At 40.5% G+C, this 17,376-nt stretch overlaps 1 protein-coding gene across 12 annotated transcripts in view; it reads right to left on the minus strand.

The window, feature by feature from the left end:
• The window catches only part of SGIP1 (SH3GL interacting endocytic adaptor 1), a 157,899-nt gene that overhangs the window by 51,624 nt on the left and 88,899 nt on the right, over positions 1 to 17,376 (minus strand). For 8 of the 12 annotated variants that reach the window (XM_077333419.1, XM_077333418.1, XM_077333416.1 and 5 more), the window contains 5 exons: positions 16,807 to 16,858; positions 14,724 to 14,809; positions 12,411 to 12,497; positions 8,011 to 8,085; positions 4,395 to 4,856 (listed from right to left, as the gene is read on the minus strand). In XM_077333419.1, coding sequence (XP_077189534.1) covers positions 4,395 to 4,856; positions 8,011 to 8,085; positions 12,411 to 12,497; positions 14,724 to 14,809; positions 16,807 to 16,858 — 762 coding nt within the window. The remainder of the gene's footprint in view (positions 1 to 4,394; positions 4,857 to 8,010; positions 8,086 to 12,410; positions 12,498 to 14,723; positions 14,810 to 16,806; positions 16,859 to 17,376) is intronic. The other 4 variants (XM_077333421.1, XM_077333420.1, XM_077333423.1 and 1 more) reach the window with 1 other exon arrangement.

Below are 17,376 nucleotides of genomic sequence, written 5' to 3' on the forward strand. Positions count from 1 at the left end.
GAAATGGACAGACTCTGCACAGTTCTTTTTCTCTGATTGGAAGATGCTAGCCAATCAGAGAATAATTAAGATAATTAGACTGGTGAGAGGACTGCTTACATTACCCCCCCCCCCCCCCACACACACACACACAGCAATTTATTACTGTTAAAACCAATATCCACAAAATGTTGAATAGGAAAGGGAGGGGTTGTATAGATCAGTGGTCCCCAACCATTTTCAGGACGGGGACTGGGGGGGGGAGAGGGAGGCCCAGGGACCCGGGGGAGAGGGAGGCGCCAGCGCACCTCCCCCCCATGGTGCAGTGCTCCCTCCCCTCTGCGGCGCTGCAAGGGGGAGACGTGGGTGCAAACACACAGATGCGGCAGCTCCGTGCCTGCGCGTTTGCACCCTCTGGTCAGCGCCGTGCTGCGGATGGGAGCTGTCGCACATGCGCATTTGCGCCCGCACCTCCCCCCCCCCACAGTGCAGCTAGGCTTGAGAGCCACGGGAGGAGGGAGCACCATGCCGTGAAAAAAAAATTCTCAGTTTTAAAACTGTTCTTTACACTGATCAATACCATCCCAATTTATATAATTTCAGGTCTTTGCCTATCACTGGAGGTAGAATGCTACAGGATAATCTTGAGATTACCTTCTGAGATATCAGTGTAGCTCTTTTCTGCACATCTCAATATTTTGAGTACTCCACTATCACACAACAGGAATTCATGCCTTATTTTTGTCTCATTCTAGCATTGGAAAGACTACAGAATGAGAAGTTCCCATGGCAAAGATTCTTCCCAATTGACTATAAACTTCCAGAATTCCAGGAGGACAAAGGAAGTAGCTAAGATAATATCAAAAGGGGTCCTAAAACATTTTCCTTCTATTTCTAACAATATTTCCACTTTTATTTTTCAATGTATAATATTTTTAGTTCGGCTCACTCTTTCACAAAGTTAAAAGAACAATTTCTGGAAAGTAATTGACTATATTGTATTTAAAACAAGAAACAAAGATCCTTCATATTTTCCATATCCATCTTAATGCTTCAATATCAAACAAGGTTTATCAGATCAACATTATGATTATAATGTTGTTCAAGGGTGGATCCTATCCCTATTCCACTACTCCACGGAGTAAAGTTTGAAGCTTTGTGACACCTTAAGGTGCTTTCCTCTAACTTAAGTGGCTCTTCTGTTGAAGGACAAGCCTCCTAAGTTGAAGGAACTTTCCCGAGGCTGGAGGAGAACTCTTTGGAGGGTGGCTGGATCCACCCACTAACTGATAACACAAATCCATGCAGTCAGCGCACAGTTATTTCTCTTCCTGTCACACAGCCATCAGGGGACAAAGTATATGAACTGAAGAATACTGCAGTACTTATGATTATTAGATGTTTCATTTACTAAGCATATGCTAAATACTTCCTCTTCCCAGATGTTCTTAGAAAAGTGCCAACAGTTTAAAATTTTCTTATCAATGAAAATGCTACATATTCCAAACTATTGTTTTGTTGCTTAGCACACTATTAAAACCCAAATCTCAAAAAGCTGTACAAAATCATTCATTTCACATCACTGAATCATTTTGAGGGTGCTCTATGTTGATTATAAAGTTCTTGGAATCTCTGGAAATTTGGATTTTCAGGAATTGGAAAACTGGCCTGCATCTCTCTATACCTTGCCATTTCTGTGAACCCTTCTGATCCCCAGAGGGATCATTCCCATTGCCAAGGGACCTGAATGCTGGTTGGGAGGGTCTGGAATGAGAAGGCAGAACAGGGTGAAACTGCGCCTCCTCTTTTAAGCATGGCTAGATTGAAAGAAAGTAACTTCAGCTCCTTGACCTCAGTCCAGCCACCCCTCCACCTGTACATCTTATCCTTCATGGGGTCCAGCAACCCTGAGAATGATTTGTTCGAAAAGGCTATAGAACACAGAAGAATGGGGGGAAACTCTGTGGGCCTCCTATGCATAGATGGTTAGATACAAACCACTGTTACTGTTAAAAATTGAAAATTAAAAAATTCATGGAAGTACATGCAACCCACTTGCACAGAGGATACAAAACACTAGAAGAATGGGCTATGAAACTCCACCCAAATGGAAAGGAGAATACACCCATCATATTTATGGGATAAAATATTATCCTAGGGGCACCAGCAGAGCAATATTTATATACATAGAAACTGAATTTGCTACCAATTCAGAGACCTCCTCAGTGCATCTCACAAAATAAAACTAATACAACAGAACCATACAAACAGCATTAAAATCATCAATAATAAATAAAACACAAAACAGCTAATTAAATAGAAACCAAGACATTAAACAGCATAAAACAACTGTATAAAATAATATTTAATAACAGAATTCAACATGGAGCCAATGATAAAAACAGTTGTAAAAGAATTAAACTACTTAGCTAAAGGCCTGAGTAAAAAGAAGTGTTTTGGTCTGTCACTGAAAGAAGAGTAAGGTATGAGCCATGCAAACCTCAGTTGGGAAGGCATTCCAAAGGTGAGTTGCCCCCATGGAAAAGCCCTGTCTCTGTACAACTAGGGGTGTCTCCAAACTGTCATAAAATAAAAGAAAATTTACAGAATATTTAATTAATGGTGAATTTTAAAATACCATGTAAAATAGGGTAGAAATTGCTATTATTTCCTTAAACTCTGGGATGAAAAATGTCTTCCGTCAGTGCAAAGGTACTTCTGTTCTTATAGCTAAGGGAATATCCCTAACCTACTGTATCCTCCAACAGTTCGAGGGCTCCTTAACCCCCCTGGAGCAGAAGGCAGAGGACTCAGTGGGGAAGTTGTGTTCTGAAATCTTTATTTCACTTTCAGTACATTGGAATTATTCCACTAGTAGTTGGTTCACTAGATGATCTTTCACTTAAACCCCCAATTGAACTCCAAATTGCTATGCATGTCTATTCATTTTGTTAATCTTGAATTTGTTTCCAGAGAAAAGACACTACTTTGAAACAAATTTCATTAGCTTTGAAGACAATTCAGAAACAAAATGTCTTCTTTGATAATATCATTCCTCTTTCTCCAATCATTAAGCAACATTCACTCTTTATGAGCTTTACTAGTATTCAGTAGACTTGCTAGGTAGTCTTACTTTCTACTGAAGCTTTGTCTCAATTCAGTAACAGCAATCTACATTTGGAAATCTACATTTCCAATGGAGAGAAACAACTCTCCATTTGGGACAGAAAGGAAGAAAGGAAGCATGGTTACATAATCAGAGAGGTTCAAAGAAGGTGTCCCCCTATACCACATCCAAGGCTGATGGGTGTGTGTAAGCATGCATATTTGGGTATGTTCTGCATCTTCCCCAATACATGTTTGGTAGCTGCTGTTCTGTGTGAGCTTTGAACATATCAGTTCACAGGCTCACTGTAACTTAATCATAGCATGTTTAGATACCAAACATTTTTGCTGTGAATTTCATGGCATCCCAACCAGATATCTAACATATGTACTTTCTTGTTGTCCAGACTGGGCATAGAGGGAGCTTCTTCTTTTGATTTGGAGTAGATACTGGATTTATACAGTAAATTTGGATTCCGGGGAATAGTAGAGGACAGGAAGACCTGGAGGATCATTGTCCATGGGGTTGCGATTGGTCAGACATGGCTTTGCATCTAACAACAATTTGTGTGAGTCATCATTGGAGGTATTTAAGCAGCAACTGGAGAGAGAGATAATGGATACTTATAATGAGCAGGGGGTTGGATTACATGGTCTGTATGGCTCTGTCCAACTCTATAGTTCTATGATCAAGCAACTTCCTTCCCTTCTCAAACTAGGCTGTGCATAGTGCTCATTGTATCAGTTACAAAGATACTTCTCTCTTCCCCCAAACTCTGCTCTAATAAAAATACAGTGGAAAAAAAGCAGTGAACAGACCTTTGAGTAGATAAACATGCAGGCACTTGAAGGTGGAGAAACAAAACCAAACCAAAGCAGACAGCCTGCCTGAAGCATGGGTGGGGAGAGAATGATCACTATAATCTTTCAGCCCATTGACAGGTAACACCGCTGTGTGAGTGAAGAGAGAGGAACAGAGCTCACCCTGCAACAACCCCTCCCCCTTAGAGAAATACTCATTTGAAGCAACAGACAGCTGTTTTAACTATGTGGTATGAAGGAAATAAAGCTCCCCCATAACACACTAGACATTCAGCGATGGCAGGGAAGGAAGAACACATTATCAGGGTTCAAGGTTAAGTTGGACCACAAGAGCACTGAATAAAAAAGCCACTGGGCACAGTACAATCAAACAAAGGGGATGATTGATGTTTAAAAGCCAACCAACTAAGAGTAGCTAAAGAGGTTTTGTGTTTACATGGCAGCATTCAAGGCCACACTGAAGCACACTCAAAGCTGTTTAAACATACCACTGGTGCTTCCTGTGCCACCGCCAGAGCTGGGTCCCGGTGATGACACCACTGTTCTGTAGGTAGGTGGTGGAGGGGGAGGTGGTGTTGCTCTCTGTCCCACCCCAAAATCTTTAGGAGATGCTGCTGATGCTAAGTTATCATCTTTAACGTGGGTCTGCTCAGAAACTGTCTTCTGAACCTCTTCTAAATTGAGTGGAGATGGAACACTGTGAGAGGTTTCAGCCTCTGGAGGCTCATCTGGAGTTTCTGATGCCACTGGTGGGGACACCACTTTTTCCCTTGAAGTCACCTCTGGAGTTACGTTTTCCGGGGATGGATCAGAAAAACTGATCCATTTATCCTTATCATCCACGTTAGTAGCAACAGACTTGGGGGATAATACTGGACCAAAAATGCTGTCCAAGTCATTGATTGATGGTAGTTTGTCACTTTTGACCTCTGTTGCTGTCTGTTCATTTCCTGTGGTCAAAGTAGTTGATTTTAAACTTTTAACATTAGCTTGTACAGCTAGGTTGTATAATGTTCTACTTATGTATGGGGCTTTTAAAATTAGCTTTAACCTAGCACAGACATTTAATATTATAAGGTGCTCTTAGGAGATAATTCATGTGCATACATATCTACATAACATGATTGTATGAAATACATATTTCAATAAATGTTACACAGACTACATATTTTGTTTCATGTAACTATACTGAAATCAAATATATCATTATTTAGGAAGCAACATGGGCAACTCAACCAGTTTGGTGAGTTCCTAGTAAATATTAGAAGCAAGAATTTCAAGCTTCCTGAAATTCAAACATGATGACTTTCATGCAAATATGAATATTTATGCTGAAAACATAAATACATCATGCATATTTGTGCTTAGCATGATACCCTATGGTGCGATTTTAATGTAACACATTCTTATCATTAATATCTGTTATTAGGGTAAGCGTACCTTTGTAGTCAACAGAAAAACAAAGTTAATTGAACACAGCTACAGTTAAGCAGCAACAGAATTTATACTTTTCCATTTGTGTCTCTTGCTAAAAAAAAACCCTGCACTAATATCAAGGTAAGAAAGCATTTTGTATATTCCATGCAATAATGTATACATTATTACTTTGCATTTTGGAGCAATGATCCAGAAGCCCTGTACAGTCATTTTCCTTTCCAGCCTAACATGAAGAAACACTCAAAAGTGCCCTGTATGAGTTATTTCAAATGACCATGTGTTGACTAGCCAAAGAAAATGAAGAAGGTTTAAGTCTAACTTTTTCTGGATTGCATATTGTAATCAGTTCTTCATTTCATGATTATCAAATATACAGCTTGTAATGAGGGATTATTGGGACCTTCGGCCTTCCATCCTTTCGAGGTTGGTACAATGAGTACCCAGCTTGCTGGGGGGTAAACGGTAATGACCGGGGAAGGCACTGGCAAACCACCCTGTATTGAGTCTGCCATGAAAACGCTAGAGGGTGTCACCCCAAGGGTCAGACATGACCCAGTGCATAGGGGATACCTTTACCATTTACTAGCTCATATCTTGTGACCCAAGGTTAGTAGTGGGCTTGCATCAGATTTAGCATGACCAGTGGGACCATGAATGAGTGTTCTGATGGCATTTCAGACGACCCCCCTCCGTTTTTATATTTAAATGAGTGTGTTTGTGGGCATACCACAATGAAGAATTTAAATGTATGCAGTCTTATAAAGAGTTACTGCAATTAAAGCCCTGTGAAGTTAATGGGTTTAAACCAAAGTTACTCAGTATTACAGTGCAGATAGATTCTTGAATGTGATATTGTTTACTATCACTATAGAGAATGATTAGGCACATGTTTGAGCATCTGCTAAATAGTTGGGTATGAAATTTCTGCAGATCTCTGAATCAAAGCAGTGTGTATTTTAAAATCATCCCTCCCTACTGTTCATAGTTTCCAGGCAGCAGAGAACCTTACTAAGCTCCTCGAATGTAGGTTTCCAAGGTCTAAATTTCAAAGTGTATACCCATGGCACATGTTCCCCCTTAGTGTTTGTGTGTCCTGGGAAAAAGCTGTACAGAAAAATGGAGGAGAGGGTCAATAAGGAGAAGACTGTTCTTGCTTTATCCCTGGGGCTTTATCTCTACCAAATTTGAATGCTCTGTTGGGAGACAATTGAATTAATGTTCCAAGAAATAGAGAGGGATCAAATATCAAACAGGACATAGTTGGGTTAATCTTATCATCTGTAGTTGTAAAGTGCCTGGAACAAGTAGGGCAGGTATCTCTTGGGAACCCAATTTGTGCACACACATGAGGAAATGGAACTGCTCTGGTTTTGAGAACTCATATCTCAAACTTTTATCTATAAGTTCAGAATGCTCCAAGTTAGAGAACATGACGTTTCATATCTTGTTGCAGCAAAATCTATATTTTATGAATACATATATTGTGTGTATGTGTAGCTATCCTAGGAAATAAAACACCTCATATGGATATATATTTAATTAATTTTGAAGACATATGTGACATCTGCCAAACAGTAAACATACTGGGATAAGTGGCAGTGTGTATATGAATACAATATCTATAACCTATAATTGAATGTGAGTATCACCGATAAGGCCTCCAGGCAGAGCCCCACCCATGCCAGGAGGCTTTAGATAGTTCAAGATACACCCCCCCCCCCCCGTCCTGGCTGAAGAAACGGCATGGGGGTGGGAGAGCCAGCAAACACCTCTCCCAATAGGAGAGCCACTTGCAGGCTCCTTCAACCTCCCTCCCCGCCGTCAGGCAAGGGCCGAGAAGGCTACCTAGTGCCTGTTGCATTCCAACATGCCTCACTGCTAGTTGATGCATAAAGTACAAAGGGTTTAGCTGAAAATGTATATATTGGTAGGGAAATAGTTAAAATGCCATGTCTGGCGCATGATAATGTTGATGTTCTGCATCACGATTAACTTTTCAAAGCCTTAGTTTGATTTTTTTCCTAATTGAACATGCAGACCATATATATAAATTTCATTCAAAGCAAGAGCACTCTCAGGCATGAGCGTATTCACTTGTAACATGAATTATTTACCTAAACAAGCACCTTGTTTCCTGTTTCTATATGCCACAACATCCTTTTATTCAATGACGATTCCAGTATTATATTAACTCACTACAGTCATTATACTCCTAATTTGCAGGTCAAGCTCACTCTTATTCTACCAACTAGGGCTCCTGCCAATTACTAGCAGGATCCCTCAATGTATTGATAGCCTAACTAAAGCTTCCCAGGTTCTTTCCTTAAATACAATTGGGTGCAACACAGCTGGGAGTTAACAAAATTATTGAGAAATCAATGGATACAAAACATTACCACTAGAATCATATTTCTGTGGTAAGCCTGTGCTATTTTTAATCATATGATAGTAAAAAGTTTCAAAATCTCACAGGCTGTGGAAAAAAGATTCTGTATTAGACTTTTTAGCAAATGAGTGGAAATATTAAATGCATGGATGTTAGGTACGCATAAAACGGATTTCATTGTATAGGGTTTACATTTAGCTAGCATTCAAAGTTCAGGACTCAAACTGAAATCAACAGTGCTGTCTGCAGAACCAGTAGTCGTTTGTTTCAGATATTCTTACCTACTCCAACAGTTAAAGGAGAACCAGTGCGGGGAGGTGTAGCTGGGATATTTTTAGGAGGAAGAGGTGGAGGTGCTGTGAAGAGAGACAGATGCAAATATTTTAGTTATAAGTTAGGAGAAGATCTTCAAGTCATCTATAACTCAGTCATTTCAAGAGAGCAAATTAAACTTCCTAAAACTAAGTGCTGCACAAATGCATCTCTTCACATAGGGGACTTGTTTAAAAAAACAAGATAAGAAAACAACAGACACTGATTCCCATCCTTGACTTCTAGCACTCCAGTAGATCTCACCAGGGGATGTCATGTAAATGTAAAAAGATTTTTAAAACAATTTTAATTCACTTAAAAAAAGAATACATTTATTTATATATTTATCCATTTATTTATTTATTGTTTATATTATATTTGTACTTGTATTCCATCCTTCCTCAGTGGCTCAAGGCAAATCACAACAAATTCAAATACCATGTTTAAAGCACATAATTTAAGTATACAATAAATTAAATTGAAGTTACAAATATTAACATAATATTTTTAAACACCTAAAAGCCTTGTCTTCCTTACAGAGAATTAAAACTAAACAGAACTGAACTGGGGAGGGCAGTTAATAAAAGTTCTTAGAGGATTTATTTGATAAGTAGATTTTAGGCAGAGGCCAGAATGTTCTTCATATAATTTCTAGGCCTCAACCATAAGCCTCGTGGAACAGCTCCCTCTTGCAGGCTCTCCTGCATGGCTCTGATCTTGTTAAGTAGGGTGTTCCATCCTGAAAAGGCCGTGGTTGAGGCCAAATTTTACCTCTTTGGGACCAGAGACCCTGAGGAGGAGATTTTGATTCTTTACAGCACTTTTTTCCGGGCAGTTTCCAGAGGAGTCATAAGTATCCTTTCCCTCGTGCAAGTGTTTACTTACCCTCAGGAACTGAATTTCAAGAAGAATCATGGACCTGAAGGGGTAGGCTGGAAAATTCTATAAATGGCACTGTATTAAGCTTGCATATGTAATTTCAAGGACAGTGCTGAATGAATTAAAGAAGTGAGTGGTGACTCACAAATGTTCATATTGTGCTACAAATTTTGATAGTCTTTAAGGTGCTACTAGACACTTTCTCTTTTCTATTGCCACAGATAGATTACCTATCCTGAATTAAAGAAAATAGGCTAGATAAAGAAGCAATCTTAAAACAGATCTATTCAGAACAGAGTTCAATTTTATTCAATGGGGCATCCTTTCAGGAAAGCAGATTTAGGAGGATTGCATATACAATTTCTAATTTATTTATTCTATATTTAGAAGGAAAGGTAATGCCATGAAATCAACAATGAACTAATGATGTGGGTGGGCAGAAGCACAACTCCACAAATGTTGAGAATCAGCAAGATTCAAGTCCAGTAGCACCTTTGAGACCAACAAGATTTTCTGGGCGGAAGCTTTCAAGGGTCAAACCCCCCCTATGTCAGATTACAAATACCAGGGAGCTTTGATTGCTTCTACCCCCAAAATCCTGCTGGTCTCTAAAGAACTCTTGGACTGGACTCTAGTTATGCTACTACACACCAACCTGGATACCCTCTGAAACTATTTTCAAGGTGGTTAACAATACATGCTGAAAAACAAGAGAAAAAACTGGAATGATCTTAATTCTTCTGAAATCAAAAGGGAATTTATCCTCTATCTTTGGATCTTCACTAATGAATTCATTCTGGCCTATGTACATAATTATTTTTTCTCTTTGCTTAGTTATTTGAGATGTTTTACAGACAGCATGACACACACACAAAAGCCCCTTCAAATGATTCTTGCAAGAAGAATGGCACATTCTTAGGTAAGATTAATTGCACACCTATTACTAATCTGCAAAGAACCAGAGATAAGGATTACAGTTGTTATTTTATCAAGACATAATATGCTAATTGGGTTGCTTTAACAGATAATTACTACAGTTTAATTAATATGCATCACTGCTATTCAGAGACATGGCAGTATTTTGTTGAAGCATGGCCAGATCATTATTACCCCTGGGTAATAATTCACTGTCATGGGCTAGCCAGTACCTCCTCCTCTTTGGAATTGGAGGAGTTGCCTAAACTGGAAGGATACCCACCTGAGCAGCTGGGCCCAGAAACAGACCCCACAGGAGAAGCAAGAACACTTCCTGGCCATGGCCAGTCTCATTCTGGCAGGAATCCAAAGGAAGTGCACTGAGATATCAGGGTCTCTTGGAGCAAGAGAGTGCAGAAGAGGGAAGGAGCACTTGATGGCTTTAGAGAGAGGATAGAGTGCTTGTCTAGTCACACAATGATCAGTGTTGATTTCTGAAGCAGAGTCTTGTAGGCTCAAGACTGACAGGCTGATAGAAAACAGCAAGGACCTACACCTGTAGGATTAGGAATCCACTAGGAGGAACTGACATCTGGGCTTTGGGGAGGAGTCAGCAAAGGAGGCAGTTAAAAGGAACATGCTGAGCAAAGCTAGGTAGGGAAGCAAGTTTACTATTTATCTCTTTTGTGAGCTGACTTGTTTAATAAACAGAGTGCTACTCTGCCTTGTCCTATTTAACCTGGGCTTGCTTTTTATATCTGGAGACCCTGGATCTTGAATGCTGGACCCTCATTCCCCTGACCCTTGGACTGATCCTTTGGTTATCAGACTCTGGACTGGTTTGTAGACTGTGCTCTTATTTGTTTGACTTGTTACTGTTGTATTTGTGCATCCTGGAAACCCTGTGTAGATTAAAAGTGAAAGGCTCTGCCTTGAGTGTGTCCCTCATTTTAGAAGTGTTCTAAATTCTACTGTCTGCATTTCACAATAAAAGTTGTTTGCATTCATAACACACAATTGATATGTGTCCTTCACTGCAACTAATGGTAAATTGGCTGGCTCCTGTGAGGATGAAAAAAGCAGTAAATCCAGGCAAGGTTGGGGTCTCATGATGTCCTGGGACAAACCCAGCCCCAAGGAATTACCACAGCTGCTGGCCACACAGTGACTCACTGGAACTCCACCTGTCTCATGCTGGAGTATCTAATACACTGGAAAAGTGCCTTTCTGGAAAAGATGACCTTGGTGGTTGAAACTATGCAAGGGGAGAACATGGTCCGCAGTGAAAAGTAGATGAATCTCTGGCAACCGCTGGAGGTCCTTAAGCTGTGCTAGTTGTACACAACTAATTTGCTGAACTCCTGGGCCGGGAAACAGATGGTTTGGCAGAACTTCTCTCTTATAGCTGAACGGTTCTAGTCATAAGAACAAATTTAGAGTCCAGTGGCACCTTACAAACCCACAATGTTTGTCATGTCCTCCAATGAGCTGAGTATCTCAGCACCAGTGATGAAGGACAGCTGCTGTTCCTAAGGCTCTTCTTGTGATAGTATAGGCTGCAGCATGCGGTGACTCCATTTTTAAGTTTGTGTTCTAAATATGCACTAACAAGTTAGCAAAGGTAGGAAGTAGCACAGGGTAGAGGGTGATGACCTAAATGTCTCCAGACCTGTTCAGCATTTTAGTAAGTGAAACCCATTCAGTACTGCAAAATACCCCTTTAGAGTAGTTGTGCATCAAACAAGACAGGACACAGGAGATCTGGTTTTAGGATTTTCAGCAGGTTTAAAAAATAATTAGCAGCTTTGCACAGCTGCATTAAAGGTCAGAGACAGTCATAGGGAGCCAAAAGTATTAACCTTCTACCTGTAACTATATCAAACCCACCCACCCCCATTCCAAAAGCTGCAATTAGGTCCACAAGAAAAAAAGGGACAGGTACAAATGTTGTATGTGTTTTGTTAATTCATTTTTTAAAAAGATATGCAGATAACCTAATCACAAATATGTAGTCTGACTCGGTGGTGCTATACTTTTCAAGAGATGACAACTTTTGTCTTCAGCACTTTTGCTTTCATCCTTTAAAGCAGGGGTAGTCAAACTGTGGCCCTCCAGATGTCGATGGGAATTGTAGTCCACGGACATCTGGAAGGCTGCAGTTTGACTACCCCTGCTGTGAAGCATACGGGTTATCAGAAATGTTTTAAAATTATGTTAAAATTTGTATTCCGGTTTTCCATGAATCAAATCTGTAGTAGTCATTAGGGAGCTACTGTATTTATGGCATACTGCTGTGGTTGCTAGGAGATTATGCTTCCGATTGGGAATCAGCTTTAACACTGAAAACTGAGATCACAAATGGATGCTATGCTCTCCAGGGACTGAGCACAGCCTCTTCACCCAGTGTTGAAAGCTGGGTTTCCAATGCATTATTCAACCCAGATATCTTGGTTTCCATGACAGTGCAATAAACAATGAGCCCTCAACTGTGTGCTACTTGCATCTATCTAATATTTCAGTCACAGACTATAAAACCCAGGAAATAATTTTTCAAATAGAAGATATTTAAACTTACTTCCAGCAGGAAAAGGTCGTGGTGGAGATTCTACGCTTGGATTTGCTGGTTGCACTGAACCCCATACGTCAGGTTGATCTATGGGAGCTGAAGCCACACACACACACACATATATGACACACACAAATCCAGAAGTAACATAAGGACTTAATCAAACTATAGTTCCTCTTTTACAAATCCCAGATCTGTGCAGTTTACTTGGAATGTTAATTTTTAAAGCACAGATTTTTCTCTATAGTGGAGAATGCTGCCATTGCATGTATCTTTTTCACTCTGCAGACATGCACAGAAGTTTGATACAGACAGCAATGGCTTTTTAAGGCAAGCAACTAAGACATTTGCATTGCACTGCATTACAGGGCATGGAGTTTTTTTTCTTATAATGAGATTTGAATTGATTTTTAAGAGTCAAGAATAAGGAGTCCCTCATATACAGAAAAGGAATCTAGAGATGGATACTGAGATACTGATGTCCTATCCGAATTCAATGCTGCAGTTTAGTTTTCTTTCACATATTCATACTAATGAGTAAGGACATTCAACAAAAGGTGCATCAGGACATACTATCACCTTGGCTTGGCCTGAGTCCAGGTTTTTCACCCCATGGGCTATAGTAGCGATCCCCAACCTGTGGGCTGCGGACCACATGTGGTCGGTCGACTAATTGGAGGTGGGCCTTGAAGGACGCTTTCTCCCCCCCCCCCCCGGCCCTTTACTTCATCCCCCCCCCCAGCCCTTTACAACACACTTTGGGTGTCATTGTCTCCCATCACTCCCAGATGGGACTATCTCGTTGCAGAGAAACAAGCTCAGGGTTCCCATTGATTTGTCATTGTCATGAGTTAAAATGTCCATGAAAATAAAATGTTCCTTATGTTCATTGTTGTCACGTATCTATATCTTATTTTGAAGGGATGTTTAAACATTACCATAGCGATCAGAGACCGTTAGGGCAGTGGTTGAGAGTAGAGGAGTAAACTACCCCCCCCCCCCAGGCCTCAGTAAAACTGTCAAGCGTCGAGTGGTCCCCGGTGATAAAAAGGTTGGGGACCACTGGGCTATAGGAATTCAGCAACTGCCTATGTTCTCAGCTCAGAGCAGAAATGGTTAAGAAAAGGCTTTGTTGTATGAGGACCCCCAAGGTAATGTTTATTTCTAGACAAGTCTAGAAACAAAGTAAGGCTGCTACAGAGAGGATGCTTCCTGCTTGGGGAGTTAGACCTTGCTATTGTTAAGCATTTTCTTCCCTATTTTTCTTGTATCAAAATTAACTCACAGACAGATTTAAGCTGACATGTCATACTTCACTCTCACAGCATGTGTGTATTTTCTGGTCCTGGGACTTTTCCATCTCTCTACCCTTGGTCCTGGGGAAGGCACTGGCAAACCACCCCATATTGAGTCTGCCATGAAAACATTAGAGGGCGTCACCCCAAGGGTCAGACATGACCCGGTGCTTGCACCGGGGATACCTTTACCTTTACCCTTGGTATTTTAAGACCACATGTATGCAAACTCAGCTTCACCATGCATTTCCCCAACTCAACCTGAATACTATGTCTAATTTTTACTTTAAAATAACTACCAGCATAGTTACCAATTTAGAAGAAGAGTTGTTTTTTTCACCCCGCTTTTCACTACCCAAAGGAATCTCAATGAGGTTTACAAGCACCTTTCCCTTCTTCTCCCCACAACAGACACCCTGTGAGATAGGTGGGGCTGAGAGAGCTCTGAGAAAACTGCTCTGTGAAAACAGCTCTAACAGGACTTCAACTAGCTCAAGGTCACCCAGCTGGCTGCATGTGAAGGTGTTGGAATCCAACTTGGTTTTACAGATTAGAGGCTGCTGCTCTAAACCACTACACCAAGCTGGCTCTGGCAAGCAAAGTTAATTTAACAATTTATTCTGTGCCAGTCCCCCCCCCCCAAAAAAAACAAAAACAAACCCTGAGACCTGCTGAAGACAGGAAGAAGGGATTCTTCCAATGTGGTTTTTCTATTCACAATTTTTTATTGTGATTGCTGATCCATATCAGACTCACCACTCAAAGCATGTATTTATGGGTCCTCAGTCTGACATGTTTTATCTGATATACAATTCATCTGCTTTGCATTTATTTTATCAGTTTATTCAATTTGTAACCCACCCCATGCCACAGGATGAAGATAGGCAACAACATGTTTTAAAAAATGATGTAAAGTATGAATAAAAACATGTCTTCAGTTCTTACTGGATTTTGACACAGAAAGCTGCATACAAGAAGTTACCTAACCGATCATAGTACAGTCAGCAATTCTGGATTTCCCACTTACCTTCCAACTTCTGTTCCTCAAATGCAGACTCTAGTGGTGGGCCAAATAGTGGTGCTAAGACTGCAGGATCTTCAGGAGCTTTTTTGCTGTAGCACAAGATAGATATTGAAGAACTATTTGAGCAGTGGTGACAGAGCTTTGATTTTGCAGTATTCAGGGAGCTCTCTTGACTGGTGATCCCAAAACACTGGTTACACATTGTCTCTGTCAAATCTGCAAATGTACATTGCTACATTGTACTCAGTGCACCAACTTGGCCTGGGAAAACAGCAGCCAAGAGAGATCCTTGCACTTAATTATACTAAACTAATTATCATTGATTACAGCTGTTTTTCTTCTAGCATTCTTTTAAATTTACAGCAGAACTTTATTTCTAGACAGGTGTGGCACAAAAACCCACCTGGGTCTACCACATTCTGATATGGAGGGCCTTCACTGAATGCCTTGACATGCTCAGCCTGTTCAGCGACACTTCCATCTTCCTGTTTTTTCATAGCTGTGCTTTAACAATGAAACTGCCATTGAGACTGATTTCTAGGCAGTCACTGACACAAATTAAAGCATGAGATTCTGGAAATGACTTCTTTGTTGGACAGTGTTTCTAAATAATGCAGTTTGAAGAGTCTAATAGGGGCTTTCATTTATTTAAAACCAAAGTTCCTCACAGCAGAAGGTAAAGAATATGACATCTTAAATGTGATTTCTGTGGCAATTCTACTGTATTCTACTCAGATTTATACTGGGACTTGTGTATTGCAACAGCAAGCAAAGTGGTTTTGTTAATTGCAGGCTTGTCTCAAGATGATAAAGGATAACACATTTCGTCAAAATAATTTTTGTCTTCATTCCCCCTTCCCACAATGATTCTAAGCCAAAGCTTTCCAAAGAGAGTATCCTCTGCTGACAACAGATGCACCAAAGCATGTTTATAGAAGACAGATTATCTTCCTCTTAGGCAAACTATACCATAGTCCAAAACTAGAAGGCTGTAAAAGCCTTCTGCTTGTAGTATATATTCATTTTTGAGGGCTCAGGGCAGCTTGCAACATAAAATAGAATTAAAACCTTACATTAAAATCTAATATACATTTAACAGTCAAAAAGCTACTGCCTTCTCTTGGGGGGGGGATAAAGTGTGATGTGGATGCACGTGTAGGGAAGCCAGATTGTTGGTGGTATTCTGTTGATTACAACCATAGGCCTAGTGGAACAGCTCTGTCTTGCAGGCCCTGTAGAATTGCCTTAGGTCCTGCAGGACCCTGATTTCATTCAGAAGAGTGTTCCACCAGGCTGGTGCCAGGGGCTTTTTAAATTGAGGCCAATTTGACTTCTCTGGGGCCGGGGAAGTTGAGCAGATTTTGTATGCTCAATCTCAGATTCCTCTGGGAGGCATAAGGGAGAAGATGGTCCTTCATGTATGAAGGTCCTAGATAGACTATCTAGGACCTTCATAAACTTTGGGGTCTTAAAGTTAAGTACTAGCTCCTTGAGACTGATGTGGTCGTCAATCTGGAGCCAGTGGAGCTGGGAGAGCACTAGTTGAATGTACTCTCTCCACCAGGTTCTTGTAAGGACACAGGCAGCTGCATTCTGGACCAGTTGAAGTTTCCAGATCAGATACAAGGGCAGCCTTGCTTAGAGTGACTTGCAGTAGTCTAATCTGGAGGTGACTGTTGCATAGATTATGATGGTCAGGTTGGGTGCTGATAGGTAGGGCGCCAGCTTTGTGCCTGGTGGAGATGGTAGAAAGCCTTTTTAAATTATCTAATTTCCCCCCTAGCAGTAATTCTCAGTACATTTGGATGAGAGAACATATTCTATTGCTAGAAAAAAATTAATTTATTAAATAATTTATGATTATGACAATTTAAGGCTGTATATAGAATTTATGACTTCAAAAAAGGAACTACTGATTTGTACACAAAGTTGTATGTAGTAAATGATTGGTAAGACTTCACAAATCAGTGGTGAAAAGTAATGTAGTATAGTAATTTTTAAAGGAAAACAAATGTACAGTAAGCCTTAGACTTGATAAGGAAGGAAAGTGTAATATTAAGATATAAGCCACTTTTAAAATACTGACCTTAGAAGTTCTGGAGTTGGTGTTGAACGTCTGGGTCTTGCTATCTCTTCACCTGGCACACAGCACATAAAGTCTAAGGTTTTTTTTCTTATAAGGTATTCTACCAAAATTGTACAGATAATGGAATGTCAACCTCCTCAATGCCTTTCCTTTACAACTCAATAGTTACTCAATAGTTACAGAGAAAGGGAAATTTTCTTACTGTAAATTTTTGTTCTTGGAGAGGCAGGAGAACATTCTAAAGGATTTATGTTCCTGTCCAAACTGGATAGGAAGCAGATACAGCCTGTAGCAATTGACACCTTTATTGAAAAAGGGCCCATCCTTCAAACATTCACTATCTTTAACAGTGGGTCACTGTTAAATAAAAGGCTAAGGCCTAAGTGGGTGGAGAGTGGGTGGGCCAGTCCAGGTGAGGGCCCAATCAGAAGGCACAAAACACCTTCCAATTGGGCCCTCATCAGGACAGATAAGAATTCTAGCCAGTCGGGTGAGGGCCAATTGGGCCCTCACCAGGACAGCCCAGAAAGTGACAGGGAAGCAGCGCCACAATGTGACTACAGATGGAGG

Source organism: Paroedura picta, chromosome 4, assembly GCF_049243985.1.
Source record: "Paroedura picta isolate Pp20150507F chromosome 4, Ppicta_v3.0, whole genome shotgun sequence".
Lineage (NCBI taxonomy): Eukaryota > Metazoa > Chordata > Lepidosauria > Squamata > Gekkonidae > Paroedura > Paroedura picta.